We start from the raw sequence: 22,144 nt of genomic DNA, 5'->3' as shown, positions 1-22,144 counted from the left end.
GGGAGAAGAAACTACAGGAACATAAGGAATCATTGTATCTTCTAATAGTGACGGTTCATCAGTTACTCTAGTATTATACATTTTTCTCTCAAATAACTGTGAAAGGTGACGCTTCCAAGTCAAAATACCATTAACCTCTACAGAAACCAAATAATTTCTTTCACCAAGAACTTTGATAATCTTAGCTTCCACCCATTCTGGTCCTTTCCATTCTTGGCATATACTGCATCGCCAACTCTGAATTTAGACTCATGAACATAACACTCATCTCTTTGTTTAGGCATTATAACATCTAATGGACCTTAAATTTCCTTCCAAACAATAATTCAGCTGGGGAGCAGCCAGTAGAAGACTGTACTGTACGTCTATATGTATACAAAAATTTGGCCATTCTGGTTTTTACAGGCAAATTACAATCAACTTTTTGAAATTAGTTTTGAATATTCGGACAGCCCGTTCTGCAAGCCCGTTTGTACTTGGATTATATGGTGCTCCTGAACAATGTCTAACACCATTTTTCTGAAAGAAATTCTGAGTCTCCCTAGACATAAAACAAGTTGCATTATCAGATACAATTGTGTCAGGAATACCATAATTAGCAAAACATGACCTTAAACATTGTATGGTACCCTCTGAAGTTATATTCTTGCAAGCATAGACATCAATAAATTTAGAAAAGGAATCAATAATAATCAAATATTGCATGTTGTCAATGGGTCCACAATAATCTACATGCAAGCGGGACCAAGGTCTATCTACTGACGGCCCAAGATAAAGGTGAAATGCCCTTATGTTTGAGATTTGTTATGCATAATGCACAGTTGGAAGTTATTTGTTCTAAATCTTGGTCCATGTTGGGCCAATATACAAAAGACCTTGCTTCAGCTTTCATGGCAACAATACCCTGGTGGCCCTCGTGAAGCATTTCCATAACACGCTTTCTCAATCTCAGGAACCAAATACGATTCCTATAGAGTAATACATTGTCATGCAAAGAAAGATCATTTCTCAATTTATAGAAAGGTAACATACTAATTTCCATCACCTTTTTCCTTGGGGAACCCCTTCCTTACATAATCTCGTACTCTGCATAAAACAGTGTCTCTTTCTATACATTCTTTTACCATTGTAACATCAAAAGAATTCTTATCCAAAATATTAATCAAATTTACATATTCTCCTGGTACATGAAATCAGCATCATCTCTACACAATGGTAGCCTACTAAGAGCATCTGCCACTGTATTATGCACTCCCTTAATGTGTTCAATTTTAAAATCAAAACCTGATAGAAATAAAGCCCACCTTTGAATACGAGCATTAGATAATTGTGGAATAGACTTACTAGGGTTAAATAGATGAGTCAAGGGTTTATGGTCCGTCCTGATAACGAACTTCCTACCCAAAAGATAATCAGAAAACTTCTTGACTCCAAAAATAATGGATAGAGCCTCTCTATCAATTTGAGAATAATTACACTCAGCATTAGATAATTTTCTACTTTTGAAAGAATAGTAGAAATTCTACCCTTATATTCTTGCTTAAGAACAGCTCCCACTCCTTCAGGGCTAGCATCAACTTCTAAAATCATGGTAGCATTGGGGTTAAAATTATCCAAAATATCAGCTCTTCCCAAAGCTTCCTTAATACTCTGAAAACGCTTCTTCATGAACTGCTGCCCAATGAAACTCCACATTCTTTTGGGTTAAATTATATAAAGGACATAAAATAGAGCTGAACTGAGGTACAAACCTATTGTAATAAGTACATAGCCCCAAAAATAAAAAAGATTTTAAAGGACTGAACAGAGTGAGGGGTTGGAGCTTCCAAAATTGCCTCTATTTTCTTTGGGTCAGGTTTAATTCCATCACAACTTAAAATGTATCCTAAATAAGGTACTTCCCTAGAACCAATAATACATTTATCTTTATTCAATTTAACATTTCTCTGTTGCAAAAATTGATAAAACCTTACATAAACTCTTGTCATGTTCCTCCTTGGTAGCTCCGACAATCAATATGTCATCTAAAAATACATGAACACCCTCAATATTTGCCAATAATTCAGAGATAAACCTCTGAAATATACCTGGTGCTGACGACAACCCAAAAGGCAATCTATGAAACTTATATAATCCCAAATGAGTATTCATAATCAAATATTGTTGAGAATTTTCACTCACAGATACCTGTAAATATGCATTTTTCAAATCCAATTTCGAAATATACTGACAAGAACCTACATTTGCCAAAATATCATCCAATCTCGGTAATGGGAAGGTATTAACACTGGTTTGGGTATTGAGATACTTACAATCTACACAAATCCTTATTTCACCATTAGGCTTCATTACAGGAACAATAGGACTGGCCCAATCTCCAGCATGCTCGACCTTGCTCACTATATTTTTACTTTCTAGTTCTTTGTTCAACCTATTCTCAATTCTACATTTATAATGATAAGGAACAGATCTAGCTTTAAAATACTTAGGCACAGCATTTTCTTTTAACATTAATTGACATTCATAATTTGTAATGGGTGATCCTTCCACCACCTGATAGATGCACTACTTGGGGTAATAAGAGGACCTTTAAATTTATCATCACACACATTATCAATTGTACCCACTGGTATTTCAATTTCTTCATCAAAGACCTGCCTGCTAAATTTAAATCATTATCTACAACAAAAAACTTTTGTCCCTGGACCATTTGGCCTTTAAAAGAAACATCACAATTTATTTCACCGTACACTTGCATTTCAGCTTTATCATAATTTGCTAAGCGTTTCCTTGTTGGTAATGGGGTTAAATTCAATTTATTAGCATCATGCAGTGAAATAGTGGATGCACCACTGCCAGTGTCTAATTCAAAACTCTAGGGGAAACCCATTTAACCTTAAAATTTCTCTATATGGTTCCTCATAATCATCGACAAAATCAATAGAATTCACATTAACATCAAAAAGTTTCAATAAATCATAAGAATCATGGAAACTTTCATTAACCAGGAATATGCTTACTAGTAGACTCCTCTACATCATGCACTGTATTAACATTCCTAGATTTATTTCTAGCCTTTTTATTGGGACACACTGTACTAACATGGGCCTTCCTTGCCACCGGAATAACATTTAGCATTCTTAAATCTACAATTATTAGCTAAATGGTTATCGCGCCCACAATGAATGCATTTACTTTGAACTTTACAATAATCACTTTTACCTCTCCCTTTAGAGTCTGCACTAGAATTAGGCCTAGGCCTAATTACCTTATGCCTAACCTTGTTAACAGTACCTGCAGGCCTATTATCTATAAAAGAACTTGAAGTAGGACTACATTCAGTAACATAAGCAGTTTCTAAATTGGTAACCTTGGCAAGTAATTCACGAGAGGAGATTGATTTAAACTCAAAAGGATCAGCTAATAAAACCTTAAAATATACTTCATTAATCAATACCAACCAATAATTGTTCCTTCAACCTTCGGTCAAAAATCACTTATTAAATTCACACTGTTGAGGCTAACAATTTTAGTTCTGCATAATATTCCTTCACGGACTCACTACTTTTCTTCTTCCTCTGTAGGAAATCACACAATGCTCTATGATAACTTGGTTTTGTTATAAAATGCGACTTTAGTTGATTTACTAGGTCATCAAATGGAACTGCAGACGGCAATTTCGGTGCTGTTAACTTACAAGATAGTGGAAAATGTCACTACTCCAACTGAAGAAAGCAACAAAGCCCTTTTTGCTGTCGCCTCTGTTACTTCATTTACTTCACAATTCATGGAAAATAGATCCAGCCAACAAGATAATTCCAACTTATCGGGTGTTTTTAAACTCGGGAATTGTCGGTCGTCCTTGCTGCTGCCATCCTTCCTGACAGGGTATGGAACTTCGGTAGTCCCCAACAAATACAGCTGAATTCAGGCTACTCGAATACTGGAGTCTGGACGTTGGCCAGGCCCCTGAAACTGGTATGCTAGGCTAGATACGGCCGGCTGTCGTTGGTACACTAACTCTCCTTCAATGTGACATACCTCTTCGTACACTGGGTTCTTCCTCGTCGCCACTGTTGCATTCTTGTCCTTTAGTACTTAGGTCCTAAGAAGACAGGGTGGTCATTCACGTACTTTATTATGGTATATCAATTACAAGTAAGGAGACCCATGCTTATCCTTGCTTCCCAGTTTGTGGATGGCGGGAGATCTCTACAACAACTCCCAGAAGGTTCAACATAGTAGAATGAGAGAGTAGTGTTTCTCAATACATTACAGAACTAAACCTAACGTTTATACTTGTCTCATAAACGAAGCAGTGTCTTCTGCACCGCATGAGTAATAATCATCATGCATTCTTTGGAATGATAACTTTATTTCATTCCTTGGCCTCTTTCGTATCTTATCAAGACTATATCAAAATTGCAGTTAGCATTACCTTTAGTCTACGTACTTTACCTTGGGTATTGGAGACTAGGTACGTACAACGCCTGTTTTTATTATTATTATTAGCTTAAGTACCCAATAAGAGAGTTTTTCATAGTAATTTCAGTGACCTTAGGTCTATCATGTTTAGGGTTACTGTTCCCAACAGCAATTCCCTTTGACATTCGATTTTGGTCTTGGGGGAAAAAAAAGGGGTGGGGGAGATTGTGCAGCATGCAAATAAGCAACTTATTTTTAAAGGTCATACGCTATTCCCAAAAGCAAATTAAGTGTGTTTATTTGTTAGAGATTCAGCTGGCCTTATGCCCTCGCAGGGTTGTGTGTGCTGGAAAAACCATGGCGTTATTGACCAGCAATTCTCATACTGGCCAGTTATTTCATGATTCACCTTGCACGAGTGACATCATATTAAATGAACCAGAATGTCTGACAATACTTTCAAGGCTTTAATATCTAAAAATAGTTATGATAGTGTCTTGGGCTTCAGATTTTGTCATACCATTAGTTTCATATTGTTTTTCATATTGTTGTGCTTGGGAATCTGTACCTTCCTGATGCCTATATAGTACTGCTTGAGCAAGTAGTATTCTTTCTTTTGACGTTGATAATTATAGTTCTGATCCATCACCGAGAGATATTTAGTTTGGCCAACTTTCACAAGGTATCTTCTGTCATCTTTAAGGTTTGCGGTTTTGAAATCAGTGTAGGCCTAATTCATACCATTATTCATAATAAGATTAAAGTCTAACAAAATAGTGCTGCCTTTCTCATCAAAATGGAATATAAAATTTGGCTAAACACCCAGCACTGGCCAAGCACTGGGATCTATGAAGTTATTCAGCACCGAAACAAATTGAGTTTTAAAAAGGTTTGAAAGGTGTAATGGGAGGAAAACCTGGCAATTGCACTATGAAATAATAGTTAGGAGAGGGTGGATAGTAAAACAGAAGAAAGATATGAATGGAGGTACAGTAAAAGGAATGAAAGGTGTTGCAGCTAGGAGCCGAAGGGACTCGGCAAAGAATTTTAGTGAGGTGCCGATGGCACTAACCCCCTACAGGGGGTTGCATCTGTGGGCAGAAGGGATGTTGCAAATAACCTTATATACTAATGCTTACAGTGCACCACTGGACAGCACTTTCCCCCTACAAGGCAACTTACCAAGCACCAGCATCCATATTCCTTGAGGGTGCTGTGATCTTCACAGTCCCTTGACAATAGTCCCATATTCCTTTAAGGTACCTGTATATCAAACTTTGGGTTTTTCCTTTTGAATTTATTGTGGGTTTTGATGCTTGCACATGCAAATCTGTAAAATTATTTTAAAGTACTGAACACTGTAAACTTGACCCTTGTTTTATACATAAATAATCAAGTCTATTACAAACAAGTATATTATGGTGCTTTGTACTTGAGAATTGCAGAGTTCTGAACTTGTAAACTATCTTACTGTGCCCAGAAAAAATATATTTGTATAAAAGTTGCATTTTATATAGGAGGATTGCAATTGGAACATAAAATCACAAAAAATTCAGATGGTACAGCTGGCTAAAATATACATTGCATCCTCAACTTACAGTAATCCAATATTACAAAGGGTATTTTACAGGGCCGTTACATCAAGTTATGGCGCCGTAAGCGGTGTTGACGATGCTAATGGCAAGAATAGGCATAAAGTTGACGGCGCTTATGGTGCTGTAACTTGATGCAGTGACTTCCTGAGGAATCAATTTACAGCGCAGTGCTGGAATGGATCCCCACCATAATTGAAGACACACTATACAATTCTACAAGAACAAGATGACCAACCTACAAAAAGTCAACAGTATCTAACTTGCACTGTAAAGCAGACAAAAGAAAATGAAATCACAAACTAAGTCAACAGATCATTCTTTTATTTTTCATTATTTACAAAACCTTTTCCCAAGTCAGTAGCCAGCAACACTGTTTTGATACAAAATGACTAGATCACTATTTAATGAAAAAATATAACAGATCATCTTTACTACAATAAGATGATCAGTAACTCTTAACATGAGATAACACAAGAAAGCCAGCTTGTAATGTTATGAAAAACTCACAGGGACCCTAATAATTTAGCTATACTGTATTTTATGAAAGGAAATAGTTTTATTTATTCCTAAGTAGCCCACATAATAATTCAATATTACAGTACATTTAAAGTGTGCTCATGATAGTTTCCAATTAGAAAACATTTCAATTTTCCTCAGCCTTCAGAGCCAATACACCTTAGAGTGCAAAATGCACATTTTTCTTAAAAACATATTCTCCACAACCTCCTAATCCATAATATAACAGAGAAGAAAAGCTCTCTTTTATTTAAGGGAAACTTTTTTTTCTTAGATAAATTTGTGTATAAAAGAATTAACCAGGATGACACAAGTTGGTTACCTAACGACAATAATAATTTCAGGAATTGAAGTTAGATTCCAGCTATCTCCCCATAACCACAAGTTTCCAAACTAAGCTCAAAATCCTATATAATTGAGCGGTATTCCCTTGCATTATAACAAAATTTAGAGATCACCATTTACACCCCATATGTTGTACAATGCATAAAAACAGTAACAAGCTTTCTGTACTATTAAGGTTTTACAAAAATCATATGTACATATTTCAGACTTCATATCTTTCAAGTTTATATAGGAACTTCATATCTTTCAAGTTTATATAAGAAACAAAAATATATTGACACTTAATACACTATACGTGCACAAGTAAGACTATATAAACTGTACTCGTCAAATATAACAAATTCTGAATTAATTTAGACTAGAAACTAAGTACGTAATAACTACAGTACTATAAGATTGCAATTGCAATTATTCCTAAAGGGCAACTGTATGCTTCATATTACAAGTATTTATGAAATAACAAATAAAAAAATTCATAAATTTCTGAAATTAATCATCAAATTAAGCTGCATGAGACTTAATTTCATCATTAGAAAAACATGTTCAACATAATCAACATTAAAATTCTCAAACAAATTGTCTACCAACGGAATTAAAACCAACCAACTTTCTGCCCATTTATTTTTGCGAACTTACTTCGATTAATCTTGTTAAACATCAGGAGGCCAGATGCTCTCTCTATCACCTCTGTGGGCACCTGAAATTGTAATCACCACGTTTATAAAAAAAAAGACCATATTGGGTTTGAATACCTTTGAAATCCAAAGGTAAACCAGAGAATAAGGCACTGTTCAAATAGTATCTCTAACAACTAACAAGCAGGATAAATACACCATTCTTAAAGTGATATACTTTTAAAAGCATGATAGTAAATAAAAATTACTTTCTACATGAGGTGAACTTGTTCCTTGCATACCATCAACATGCAACTACGTACCTGTAATAGTTCTTGATATCTCACCTGATTTCAGTTCATTGGGCTCAAATTTATTCCTTCTAACCTGGAGTTCTGCTGCAGTCTAAACTATTTCTGTTCTTCAAAATAATTACTGTGAATATTTACTATATCTTATAAAAAATACTTACATAAAAAGTAGACAAGGGAGTGGCATCATCTATAGCAACATTTGGCAAGAGGAAGGACTCCAATTCCAGCTCTCCTGCGTTTGTCTCTGTGACCATGACCTACCATAGAAAGAGGCATGTATACTGACAGATATGTTAATGATCAGGTTTTTACTATGTAAACACAGCAAAGTTATCTACAAAAATAAAGTAAAAACATGTATTTAAATACTACATTTTGAGTTAAGGTATATCTTAGTTTAACCAGACCACTGAGCTGATTAACAGTTCTCCTAAGCTGGCCCAAAAGATTAGATATTTTTACGTGGCTAGGAACCAATTGGTCACCTAGCAACGGGACCTATAGCTTATTGTGGGATCCGAACCACATTATATCAAGAAATGAATTTCTGTCACTAGAAATAAATTCCTCTGATTCCTCGTTGGCTGAGCTGAGAATTGAACTTCGGACCACTGGATTAGTAGCTGAGTGCAAAAAACCAACTCATCCAACAAGGAATTGTCTACATTTTTAGTTCAACAGAATCAAAGAGTACAAATAAAGCAAAACATGTTGTTTTATTTAAATACTACATTTTGAAAAGTTCAACAGAATCAAAGAGTCAAAACTCTGACTGTCAAGGGCTGCAATTAGGTCTCATTCACTATTAGTGGATTTCAACCACAGCAAGAGGAAGTTGAGAAAAATTTACACAGCTAGGTAGGAAGAACTTTCTCCTCCTCCTGTAAATAAGCACAAGTCCAAATAACCTTACTCAGATGATACAAAGTAATAAACTTAAGTAACAAATGAAAATGCCTTGTTTCACAAGTCAATATCTATAAACATAACTCATATTTAGACATCATTACCATCATCAATGATTTTAAACTGCACCAACAAGCAAGATCTGAAATAAATTGAGAAAATTCCACAGAACCTGGAATTGTCAACCTCAATTATGCTTATAGTAAACATGATAGCATCTACAAAAGATGGAAACTCTTCTGAATAACCTCAATTTCAAAGTACACAGAGGTTTCACATATCACCACAAACAAAATTAAAAAATAACTGGCAAATGGATATTTTTGTACAGGTAATGTCCTATTTCTAGTAAAATCTCTAGGACTTGCATCACAGTATTCTTATAATTTGTTTAACCAAACCATCAAGTTGCATTTGCATAGTTACCTAGGTTGTTTTGAAGTACAGTGGTACCTCGATATACGAAAGGCTCAACTTACGAAAAACTCGAGATACGAAAGCAAATACGAAAAATTTTACAGCTCACATACGAAAAGTTTTCAAGATACGAAAGGTTGTTGCTGTAAAGTCCGAGATTCGCCCGGACCACCGAGAACAATTTTAAAACTCCCGCGCCGCCAACTGAGTAAACTCGCCACCATCCTCCCGCTCTCCCATTGGTTCTGATGCTAGTCACCCCATAAGGTCCTGCTTCCCTATTGGTCAGCATCTACCCCTGTGCTTTAAGTATTCTATTGGTAAAAGGATGCTGTAAATTGAAAAACTTATTCATGCGATACATTTAATAAAAAAAAAAAACATTAGGTAAAGATAGAATAAAGAATAGAAATGAATGGTTATTATACTGTTTGGTAGTTTTCAGTAGTTGAAGAGAGATAATGAAAATTTATGGCTTACTGTGTAAAGTGATTGCTTGGTGATCGTTCGATACTCGTAAGTGCTGGATGCAGAAGTTTGGAAGCTTTTTTTTTTTTTGTTTATTATAGTTAATGGTTACTTAATATTATTTGAAATTAGTACATGCAATAACATTTAATAAAAAAAAATTGTGAATTAGATATCATAAAATTAAAATAAATCAGACTGCCAAAAAAAACGTATTTTTTAGAATTCTTCTTCTGTTTTTAATATTACGTCACGTTACGTATTGTTTCATTATAGCTGTCATAACTCGGTATTTTCCATTAGGTAAAGATGGAATAAAGAATAGAAATGAATGGTTCTTATACTGTTTGGTAGTTTCATTAGTTAAAGAGAGATACTAATGAAAATTTATGGGCTTACTGTGTGCTAGGAAAAATGATTGCTTGGCGTTCGTTCGGTACTCGTAAGACGGGTAAGAGCTGAATGTAAACAATCGACTGAAAGGTTTTTTTTTGTTTGTTTGTGTATTATAGTTAATGATTAATTAATAATTAATTTGAAATGAGTACTACTGATCATTTATACATTTTATTGGCATATTCTAAGCTTTTAGCTCTTAAGTTTAGATGTCAGAATCATAGACTAGGCTACAGTAGCAACCGCTAACATAGGCTAGGCTTATTGCTAAGGGACATATGCTAAAGTCCTAATATATGCAGTAAAAATGGGGTTGAAAATTACATGCAGTTGAATATTACTCAAGTATGTACAGTATTTTGCCTTTTTGGAGTCATATTTCTTCCGTCGGATCGGCGTCGTAACCCTAGAACATGTGTTTTAGGCCTGGAAATATAATTTAACTGGGGGTGTTTTTGGAGGCTTGGAACGGATTAGCCATTTTACATGTAAAATGTGGTCCAAGATACGAAAACCTCATGATACGAAGGGCGCCTCGGAACGGATTAATTTCGTATCTCGAGGTACTACTGTATCAATCTTAACCTAATGCCATACACTGGAGAAGTAAAAATTTCTAAAATAGTCAAACAAGAAAGCAAGAAGATTATCAATACTATTATAAAATAGATACATATATGGATATGCAAAGGATTTTCCCCATAAATGGAGGTGAAAACTGGAACAAATCAAGACATTGAACAGTAAGATGGGGAGGCACCCAAGGAAGGAAGAGATGAAAATCTGAGTGATATAAAGTTAAATAAGTTGGACAGCTAGGCTGAAGAGGGCAAAGCAATGGATAATTAGTAAAAGACATGAAGAAATGCAGCCTGATGCTATAGGGCCCAACAGAAGATCTAGAGTAATAATTACCTTAAAAAAATGTGTAGGAACAGCCACATGATTCTGGCCCAGAACCTGATACCTGACATACAGTTTGCCATCCTCCTCTCGCCTGCAGAAACAGAGAAAACTAATGAATTATTTCCATTAAAATTCTTTTTATTTCTGAATTTGGTCATAAAGAAGTCTCTCCCCTGAGGAGTAGTGGCGTCACTGCAACTCACGTGGTGTACTGTAGGTATTACTTAAAAGGCTCTTTGTAGTATCCCTTCAGCTCCTACCTGCAACTCCTTTCACTATCATTACTGTACCTTCATTCATATTCTCTTTCTTCCATCTTGCATTCCACCCTTTCTCAACAATTGTTTCATAGTGCAACTGCGAGTTTTTCCACCTTTCAAACCCTTCTACTGTCAACTTCCATTCAGCACTGAATGAGCCCAAAGGTCCGAGCACTAGGCCTTTGGCCTAAATTCTATATCCCACTCCATTCTAAATGAAAAATGAATGACTAGAAGCCTTTCCTATAAGTAAACTAACATTTTCTGCAATACGTAATAGATTTTGACAATATGTAGATACAAAATATCACATCTCAATATTGTGTACTAGTGTATTTCATAAAATTATTTGCACTGCTAAATAAGAAGCAAATATTATGGTCTTGAATAATACTATAACAGATTTGTCTATCCAACATACTTATGGGCTAGCTACAACTTATGTAGCATAGCAAACTCTAACAACTTACTAATAATAATACAATGGAACTTACTTGGGAATAAATAAAGGACCAGTGCAGACATAAACATTAGCACTGTCAAATACTTTTTTCCTACAATACTGCTCCAAGTCATTCCACTTGTCTCTGTTAAACCCTCTCCCAACCTGAAAGAATTCAACTGCTTAGAAAGCAACTGAAATAATTTTCTACAAATGTAGCAAACTCATAATGGATTTTTAATAAGATCTATGTAAAATTAAACTTCAAATCTCAATTTATCATAGCAGAAAGAGCATTATCAATACCTGAGGAGCCATATTGGAGAGTAAAAAGGTTTGATGACAGATCTCCTGTGTCAAACGATGGTTACCTGCTGCTGCCATGTGGCCTCGGTCAAAACCACTGCCTTTGTAATCGCTGTTCTCAGATCTACAAGAAAATTCAGATTCCAAAAAGTAAAAATGTCCAATGACAAGTCAACTCATGAAAACTTTGATAAAATCTACATCCCATACGCTGCATGCACCGTTTCTAAACAATATCAAACAGACCCACAGTTGCTACAATTAACATAGTATGGTATCTATTGAGAAGTTATCTGGAATTGCTTTACTTTTACAGACAGGTACCAGTATACCGTACCATATAGTATTACAGAAGCTTTCAAAATATAGTTCTCTATTACAAACTGCCAAGCCACCATGTGTCTTGAAGGGTTATACAACATACTTCCATTAGCATATCTCCACCTTACAATGTAATTATAATTTTATTTTAATTTCTGCTGTCTTTTTTTTATCCTTAAAACACAATAATTTATAAGCAACCTAGTTTGAGAAAGCTTGCTATGTAATTTCACACTTTCCACTTGTTCCAGACAAAAAAAGGGGGTAAATTTTGATAATAAAACATCAAAAAAAGTTGGTAGATCTAGACAAAATTGGTGCATGGTCAGAACATGTAACTGCATTCAATCGTCAACGTGCTGCATCTCCCAAGACTAATATTAGTGGTCATGGACTTACAATCTCTTCTATTTCTTGCCTTTGCATTAGTTTTGCATTTGTTATTTTACTCAACCTCTTCCCTTATGCCTACTTATTTGTTTTTTCCTCATCTGCTTATTTCCTTGAATGAATTAAATACCTAACTCTACAGATTTAGGCCACTTAGCAATTTTGTATGTGCCGCCACCTCACATTTAGCGTTCCTTAGTAATAATTCACTTTGAATGCCTATTCAAGTTAGTATTTCTTTTGCTGTATAGAAATATGTGTAATAATTTTTTCGGTTTTCCAAAGATATTTCAACAACAGAGAATTCAACAATATTCAAGACAAATTAAATGGAATGGCCATGATTCGACATATGAAAAATATTATAAAAAATACTAAGAAAAAATTAACAAGAACTATCACCAACTATACCTCATTGAGATTTTTATAATAATAATTACTGTACATTAATTCCCATCAATAAACTCCAACTGTTCTGTAGGTATTTCTTTTACTCATTTCCTAATGCATGTTACAAACTGCTTGAAGTAATGCTAGCATGTTACAAATGTTAATTATATTTGCTACCTTAAGCTAAATATTTATACATATTTACAAATATATGTAAATATGTAAGCAAGCTAAGATTTAGAGTTTCAACCCCAGCATCTTCATTACTTATGGAGCCTAGGATTCAAAACTTAATATTGTCAGGTTCAAAAAAGACCAAGTTGTGGAACACTGTTCACATATGATGGTTCACATACACAACTTGCAAACTTTTCCCAATACTGTTTAGTATTTAACAAAAGAAAGATTATATACTGAGCATTAATATTATTACCTTAAAAAATGAATTTTCATATTTTCAAAACTTCAAACATACATTGGAAGTAAATACCTTTGGTACAACAAGAGCCAATACTGTTCAGTATCTAACTTATGTAAATATACAAAATAAAAGATTCTAAACAGGTAAAACAAACAATTGAGCATTAATGTTATTATCTTAAACAAGACTTCAAGTATTTTTTAAAGTTCATAAGTGAGTAAGAAGTGCAAATACCTCCAAGTTCATTACCTAAAGTACGGGTGAATAGAGGCATCTTCGTGGAAGTCACACTTAGCTCTTTCCACATTTGGATTTTTGGCTATGCTTTCCTTTGTTAAGTGTTCGCATACCCAGTAAGGAACTCGGTTCCGGGTATCATAACCTACGACAAAGTCATCCAGAGACCGGACATTTGCAAGACTTGGAAAGCCAAATCTCATAATCTGTTGATCAAAAGTTGAAGGGAGCAAATGAGTTAAAAAAAAAAATCTTTTTAATACATGGTATTAATTAACAAATTCAGTATATATTATTAATAACTAATAATTGGTACTGGCAGTTGAAGAAAGATAGTCACAGCATATACAGCATACAGTCATTCTACTACACTGCCTTTAAAAAAAAATGCCAATAGGATGTTTGTGAAATTTAGTGAACAAGGTACTCACTTTTTTATTACAGTAGTATCTATATTTTTCAAAATTAAAAATTCCCAACTTCAACATATGTACAATATCTTGAAAAATTCTCAGTCCTTTAAAGCCAACAAGTAAAAAAAGAAAAAAAAAACACTGATCAGTCCATACTTCAACGCCAATTAAATACAATGCAGTGCAGTTGTATTCCACATAGGAACTGCAAAGTGAAAGGTGTTTTTTCTTAGAATATGCCCATCAGTTCTGTCCTCAAATGGACCTCTCCTTGAAGCTTTTATACCTCTTCTTAGAGCTTTACCTTAATAAACGCTCCAAGAAGAGGTCTATTGGAGAACGAAACTGTCAGGCATATTTTAAGAAAAGCACCTTTCATTTTCCTGTGGAATACAACTGCATAACATACATTTGTGTCTAAGAAGATTACCAGTAGTACTATATAATGCAGTTTAATCATAATACAACTTCTTGGCCCACACTCTATGACATCCATCCAAAACTTTATAGTGCAAAGAATCAAACTTATCTTATGTTCATGCAAAGACTTAAAAATACAGTTCATACTATTTTCAGTCTTCTAATACCCCCAGACTTGGGTTACATAGGGTTATCATGTTATCTGCCCCACTGGTCTCCATAGTAAAAAAAAAATATTGATATATATATATATATAGTATATATGGTTCATCCATGATAGTCAGTTACGTATTGTACTTTCTAGCAAAAAAATTTATATACATATGGTTCATCCATGATAGTCAGTTCTCATATGCTATCCCAAAAAATGGAATAGACAGAAGTAGTCTTAATGAACAGTCCAAGGATTATCCAAACTGTCCCCCCCCCCCACCCCCCCCCCCCATTCATCCATTAAGAATAAAAGTGTAAGAACAACTTTTGGTGTTACTGGATACTACAACCCCTACCATGACTATACACAATAACCCAAATATCTGCCTATAACCAGTGGTACAGTAATAGTAAATACTACTGAAGTCGGCATCGTGATTAAGTACTTAAGAAAGAATGGTATGACCCCTAAATATCCATCTGATATAGTCAACTCACTTTGTGAGTACTGTACTCTCCTTAAGATTTCACCACCGAGAAGTGGGCTACTGGATTCAAGCAGGCCAGGGACTGCACAGGAGATGACCCTGGTTTGGATATCAAAAAACATCAATCATGTGATAAAATGGCTGCAGAGCAATTAGTCAGAATTGCAGACAAAGACTGCCAGGAAAGGCCAGACATGGCAAAGATGGAACCCAAAACCACATGGAATGCACATATAAAGTTTACCAGACAGAAGGCAGTGGAGAAAACTCTATTCCTGTTTACCCACATAATTAGAAAATCTCACACAATAATGCTGTTGATGGTGATGACAATGGCATAACAACACATGAAAGCTGCACTGTGTTGTCTGTCATGGAACTTGTCCACTGATTTGCAGACTATGATACGTATGTCTTTTAAAAGCAAGGAGTGAAAACCAACTTACAATAGATGAATAAATTCTGTCTGCTACAAAAAGAAACTGCCTCTGCAATGCCAGGACAGCCTATAGGAATCACAGATAAAATGGCAGACTCATGATGTGATTTTGTTATAGGACACTACAGTGAAGCAATGTACAAAAGACATGTCCAATAATGTAAAAAATAAAAAACCTGAAAAATAATGACTAATTAAAAGACAATATTATTATTTATATTTACTGAAATTAAAGTGAAACTTTCATGATCTAGACAACTTCCATTGAAAGGCAATAAACTTGAATTAAAAAGAGAGATTTAACGTCTGCCTTACCCGGGAACCCATTTTTTACATTGTACTATATACCGATTTGATCAGCATGCTTTCAATTTTCATAAACAGGCTGTTATATTGTGCTGTACATTTACAATGTATTTTTATCTATTACCCAAGTATTTTTACTTTTCTACACATTTACTGTTTTATCACTCTATACCTATAATACTGATATAAAGGAGTAAAAATCGTCAAATTTGTACAGTACTTAACTGTGGGTTAATTTAAGTTTTCCTTCTTACCTATGTATTTCTTTACCTCGAAGTTTTGTTTCTTATGTACATCAATTGTATTTTATGCCTATATATAACAAAAACTGTAAAATATTTTTGCATCTTTGTAAAATCCAGATTTTGTAAGTTTTCCTCACTAAACAATTAACTGCTCACTCGACTTTATCTGTTTTGGATGATGTAACTCCACTAACTTTACCTCCTCCCAGTTTTCATCTCACAACAATATAAATAATTTGGGCAAACCCTTGAGCACTGTTTCACTTTCCATACCCACCCATTCCCCTTCTTTCCCTCTAGTAGTCTGTAATTTCTTTTGATATGGTCCTTCCATAATTTTCAAACATCTGAATCACAAACCCATCATTCCAGCCCTATAAAAGTGTCTATTATAAGTTTGATCTCATTAAGTACTGTATAACATGATACCTTAATATTTACTTGTAATCATCAATAGAAAGAAAAAATTGAATATATCGCACCTGAGCAATACGTGGAGCATTTGGTGCTGGCAATGGAATGTCATCCTGTACTTCTGTTTTGAGAACACTTCCCTGAAGAGTTGCAGCAAATACTTTCACTGGCATTAAATCTGCCAGCACCCCTGACTTGCCAATGTCAGAAGCACCTACGCACCACCCCAAGCCTAAGGCACCTCCGACTACTGCCACACCTGATATTTTCCTCAGAAATCTCGCAGCCATTCTTTCAAAATTAATGAAGCAGTAGAGCTAAACCGTCTGCAAAAGAACAGGCTTCAACATCAGTCATGGTAACAACAGTTTACAAAGAAATCCATAGCTTAAAATAAAGATACGTACATGTATCTGTATTATATCTTTCAAATAAACAAACCACTGTTTCACAAGTGTATTACATATGTGCTATATCTTTCAAACCAAATTCAGTTATATCTTTCAAACCAAATGTAGTATTATAACTTTCAAACTACTGGTTGGCAAATCCAGTGCTATTATCACTCAAATAAACAAACCACTGCTTGACAAATGCAGAGTACAGAAAAGAGGGTGAAATTCATAAATAAATTTACATGCTGATACTATATTGCTTACTATTCAACTAGTAATTTATATATGCAAATTAAGAGCAAGATTTTTAATTCAAAAAAATCTTCTCTAACCTAAACTCAGGTCATCTTCAACAGAGCCAAATTTGTCAGTTGTCTGGACTACTAACCTGTACACTATAGTTTTAACATGAATATTGTGGAGCTATACTAGTCTTAATCTTGTCTATGTCATAAATTAATGTGAAAAAATAAGTCAGCAGCATCTATTACCCTTCTAGCAAGGAAAAGTAACACATTAAACGCTACACAGCTCGCAAGAATCCATATAAACCAAAACTAACAGGAGCATAGATCAAGAGCTCATACATGCCAAACTGTCACAGTGACGTGTGGATTTTTCAGCAGCAAAGCTCTCAGACAAGGTGTGGGGATTTTTTATTATGAGCTATTCCGTTTGTTTCCAGGTACAAAACATTTTATTCTTCCGTGCCGCTGCTAAGTATTCATAAACATCTTGTAATACATATTGTTAATGGTGATGAGTGTATGAAAATAATATGACCATTTCTACTGATATACATGGGTAAACTCACTATCAGGAAAATACATGTTAACTAATGCTGATTGACTTTCCTCCCTTTTATAAAGTAATGCTAGGTTTAATGTTGAGTGAATGTAGCGTTGAAAATGTATGTTTCAGTAAAATAACAAAAACACATATGTACATAAACACTTGTAATTTTAAGTATTCATAGTTTTCTTTATGCTTCAGTACTGACAGAACAGTACAGCCCCAGACCATCATAGAAAATGAGCATACAGAGGCCTAAACCTTGCAATTCCCAACCTCAATATAAAACTGTAAAGAAGATTAAAGGGAATTTATCCAGTAGGGGTAAAGGCCCAGTCAGACAGGACACAGTGTACTAAGTGAAGCTGGGTAAAACAGGTGACAGTGGGGAAAAAAAATTGCATTCCTTATCATAGAGCATCTTCCCATGATGTGTGATAATAAATCCAAGCAGGATTAATCTACATTTTCTTGAAACCATGGCAAGATGATTAAATATCTAATGAACATGCATTTGGCAGGTTATTTAATAGACATTTATATTTTGCAAGATGAAAAATGTACAATTTACAAAGTGTACTTACAGATAGTATATGGGGACACCCACCAATATGGAACACTCAACCAAGAAAACCTTTACTGGTATTGAAAAAAGTTTAATTCAGAAATCCTTCAGCACCATGACCTCCACCAAAAGAAAGTTAGAATTCTTGGTCAAACAAAAAAACCATCTCTGATACCAAGCCAATGATGATCTGGCACAACCATACCTTCATCAAATTAGCCACTAAACATAACTTTAAGGGTAAAGTCATCAGAATTTACTGGTAAACAGAGCATTACAACCAAAATGAATTATGCTACCAGTGCAGCCTCAGTAATATAAGTTTTTTCCCCAAGAACTCATCATCATCATCATCGCTGTCATTCTCAATTCATATGCTCTCCATTTTTATATTCCACTCATAAAATAGGCAACTACAACTAGGCTACTCACCACTGGGCCAACGTAAATGCACGAGTAGCCTGCACTAACACAGGAAATGAGTTAGCTTTGTTTATAAAAAAAAAAAAAAAAATTGCACAACCTGATCTGATGTACAATGGCTTTGCTAAGGTTAGCTAGTAGTAATTCAAGTACTTTTTTGGGAAGGTGGCCACATTCAAGGATCAGTGGGCGCTAGGTATGTTGCTGTTCGGTCATTTACCCCATATTTATAAGTAGTAATTGTATTACGTTTAGTGCTTAAGAAGTTTCTCAGGTGGCCCACTCTGAAGAGGATCAGCCTTCACCCTACGTAGGGGTAGGTTAGATATGGAAGGTTAGGTTAAATTAGCATGTTTTACATCTAATACTCTATGCATTTTTTAAATACTTAAGCTTTGTTGAGATTTATATACTACCCAGGTCAACTTTCCTGCCTGGGGTACTTCAGATACCCAAAATTTTTTCAAAAACATAGGTATAGGATAAACAACTGCGGACAATCCATTGTCATCGCGCTGGCCAGGCCTTATTCACTCAATATTTAATTGGTGAAACAAGAATACATTCAAAAGATTGAAGTTTCATCAACATAATATGATATATGAAAGCCCCATACAAACTAAAATAAGAACATGAGCTCTTCGTAAAATATGTTTTCAAGGCAGTTTTGAAATCCAATATGGCGGAAATCATGTGGCTGGCCAGTCTAACCACAGATAATCCACCATCTTTCCCAGACTTCCTAGCACTCATTTGAACAACGTTAGTGTATATATGTAATGTTTATTGATCTTACTCAAGATTGAAGTTGTAATCAGCACAATAAAACAACATTTTGTTGCCTATATTACTGAAAGTATGAAACTTTTTATTCCCGGGGTAATGGTTTGAACTGAAATCATTTTTACCTGGTAATCGGTGGTTTTATCCTTACTGCCATCACAACTGAAACTCCACAGTGCTTATTTGTTTGTAATTATACACACTTTGGTCTTAATTCACTCCACATGCACTTGAACCACGTTGCTGTTCATGGTTCCTAAGCCCTCACTCCGCAAACACAGTTACGAGCAGCAGACGACTGCACTCCTTATGAGGTGCAAAGCTTTATTCCCTTAATTGTTTACTTTACTCATTATTTAGTTTAACTTTACTTCAAAATGTTTATTTAATTCATGTCTATTATCCCTTTTTTGCAACCAAATTAGGTAACACCAAAAAATTACAGATATTTCTGAATTACGAGCAGACGACGGCAAAAAGACTCATCATTGCAAATCTAGTAGAGCTTCACACATATGCTGTTGCATTTGCAAACTGTTTCCATGCAATTCTTAGTTTTCCACTAGTAATGCCATGTCAATTATAAAATTGCTGTACCTAATACGTATAGAATAGATACGCTAATTTCACTTATTTCCCTTTGGTTTTTTGTGTAAGTCTTATAACCAGTTTGGAGGGTAAACACATACCAATTGACAACACTGATAAACAATTGAAGAGCGCAAAACGGCGCAAAGAATTCCATAGTCCCCTTGAATAAGTACTAATAAGTGCTGGTTAGGGTCGGGGTTACAATTGTTGTGATGAAAGTGCCCCAGTATCTATGGGTACAAGTGGTGTGCGGATTTAGCACAAGAAATACGAAGTTTGTTGACACAACCAACTCCGCAAACATTGAGATGGCATCAATCTTCGAAATATTAGGAGTTGTAAGTAAAAACTTCGAAAGCGTTTTGGGGTTGTGGGCACTGCGTTGGCCACCCTTTTCATTACCCTCTGATTAAATCTTAAAATATGGCCTTAACTTCTAACTTTGGAGAAAGTACTTTGAAAGGAGAGTAGGTAGAGGTCTTGAGCTCCTGTTATCACCACCAACAACTCAAGACTGATGACCATCTCCGGTGTCAGGACATGTTAAAGTACTTTTTCGGAGGGTGGCCAAAACCTTGGTAGTCGGTGAGTTGGCCAGTCCACTCGCTTGTTTAACCTAGGTAGCTAATCCCACAAACAAACGACAAGATCATCCATACATGGTATAAAACACTGGGGAGAACAAAGTACCTAAAAGTTTATTTTAGTAGTTGGTACCTATGCTTCACTTGCAAGCTGGTAATTCTACAGAATAGCTCCGCACGGACTGCAAGGAACGTAAACCGCGGATACGACATCCACTAGGGATTGGGGTGTCCAATGTATTTCGCTGTGTTTAGTACTGGCCCCTGGGGGTTACTATTTACAGTCTTCCTAATATTACTACTTAAAATTCTTGTTCAGGAGGTAAAATCTGCATAGAAAACAGCAACTGCCATAGTGTAAGCCGCCGCGGAATGGCTACCTACCTAGTAGCGTATAGGTAGTATCTACCGGAAGCCTGACTACAATAGTACCTAGGCTATGTATTTCTGGTCAAAAGAAGCTTAAGCAGTTTCTCAGGCATTACAGGTTTGGCCGGCATTGAAGAGATTGACTGATTGATTGAGTTATCTGGCGTCACAACTACTAGGGTTACCAACGCCGAGGCTCTGAAGAGGACTAGCCTTTACTCTACGTTGGGGTAGGTTAAGTACCTAGGTATAGGCTACATAGCTAGTAGTAGGTAGCTAGGTTACCTAGGTTAAATTCGCATGTGTTAGGCTACATCTAGTGTTCTATGCATTTTTTGTTAACGAAGCTTTGTTCAGATTTGTACACTATCCCGGTCAACTTTCCTGGCCGGGGTACTTAATTCACCTGAAGTTTTCCCCAAAACGTATGAGCCTGTAACCAATTAAACAAAAGATCGTCCATACACGTTCGGTACAAACCGCTGGGGGGAACAAAGAGTTTGTTTTACCACATATAATGGATATAATTTTGTATAAATCACGTAATCGGGTTAGAAAGTAAAGTGTTATATTATTAACTAGGCTATCTCGCAAAAGTAAACAGGTCTCATATAGTACTTACAACAGACATTAAAATACACGATGTTTGTTATCAAAGTTCCTAGGTTCGACCGGCAGAGTAGTAGTAATATTACGTATGCTCTTTGAAACAGCTCTCTAAGTCGTTATAATCTTATTTTTACCCTTTGTTGTATTTTTAATTATATTTTCTACAATACTGTACTTTTGTCTTTCTAGTTTTCTCTCTAGACTCATCTGTAAATAGTAAGATATTACATATTAGGTTATTTATGCTATATTGTATGTTGAACAACGTTGAGCAATAATTTTTTTCAACTGCTAAGTTTTGCATTACCTTTTCACAATATAACATCTAGTTTCTTCCCCTTTTAATTCCTTCCTATCATTAGCTCTAGCTTAATTTTTCCAGTGTTCTCATACCAAGGTCTGTATCTCAAAGCATTGCGTGCTGTGAACTTAATTGTGTGCTTTCAGCATTGTTCTCTAAACAACTAAAACAAGCTACAAGTTTGA

General features: G+C 35.2%; 1 protein-coding gene and 1 long non-coding RNA gene across 4 annotated transcripts in view; one reads left to right on the top strand and one right to left on the bottom strand.

The window, feature by feature from the left end:
* Positions 1 to 4,326: 4,326 nt before the first annotated feature.
* The window catches only part of LOC135202726 (uncharacterized), a 32,887-nt gene continuing 15,069 nt past the window's right edge, over positions 4,327 to 22,144 (top strand). Inside the window, exon 1 of the long non-coding RNA XR_010311804.1 lies at positions 4,327 to 4,477. This is a non-coding gene — a long non-coding RNA (uncharacterized LOC135202726). The remainder of the gene's footprint in view (positions 4,478 to 22,144) is intronic.
* Positions 6,321 to 21,809, bottom strand: LOC135203087 (endonuclease G, mitochondrial-like). 3 transcript variants are annotated; one of them, XM_064232703.1, is made up of 8 exons: positions 21,672 to 21,809; positions 16,616 to 16,873; positions 13,682 to 13,875; positions 11,911 to 12,034; positions 11,657 to 11,769; positions 10,912 to 10,993; positions 7,968 to 8,066; positions 6,321 to 7,578 (listed from the first exon to the last, which is right to left on the bottom strand). In XM_064232703.1, the coding sequence occupies exons 2-8, from the start codon at positions 16,835 to 16,837 to the stop codon at positions 7,474 to 7,476; spliced, it is 939 nt and encodes a 312-aa protein (XP_064088773.1). In that variant the 5' UTR covers positions 16,838 to 16,873; positions 21,672 to 21,809; the 3' UTR covers positions 6,321 to 7,473. The 3 variants fall into 3 exon arrangements, with proteins under 3 accessions (XP_064088773.1, XP_064088774.1, XP_064088775.1); XM_064232704.1 differs by lacking the exon at positions 21,672 to 21,809 and adding an exon at positions 21,456 to 21,592; XM_064232705.1 differs by lacking the exon at positions 21,672 to 21,809 and adding an exon at positions 20,195 to 20,216.

Source organism: Macrobrachium nipponense, chromosome 33 (assembly GCF_015104395.2).
Source record: "Macrobrachium nipponense isolate FS-2020 chromosome 33, ASM1510439v2, whole genome shotgun sequence".
Classification (NCBI taxonomy): Eukaryota; Metazoa; Arthropoda; class Malacostraca; order Decapoda; family Palaemonidae; genus Macrobrachium; species Macrobrachium nipponense.
The sequence above is the reverse complement of the archived record's forward strand: the minus strand, read 5'-3'. Positions and strand labels throughout refer to the sequence as shown.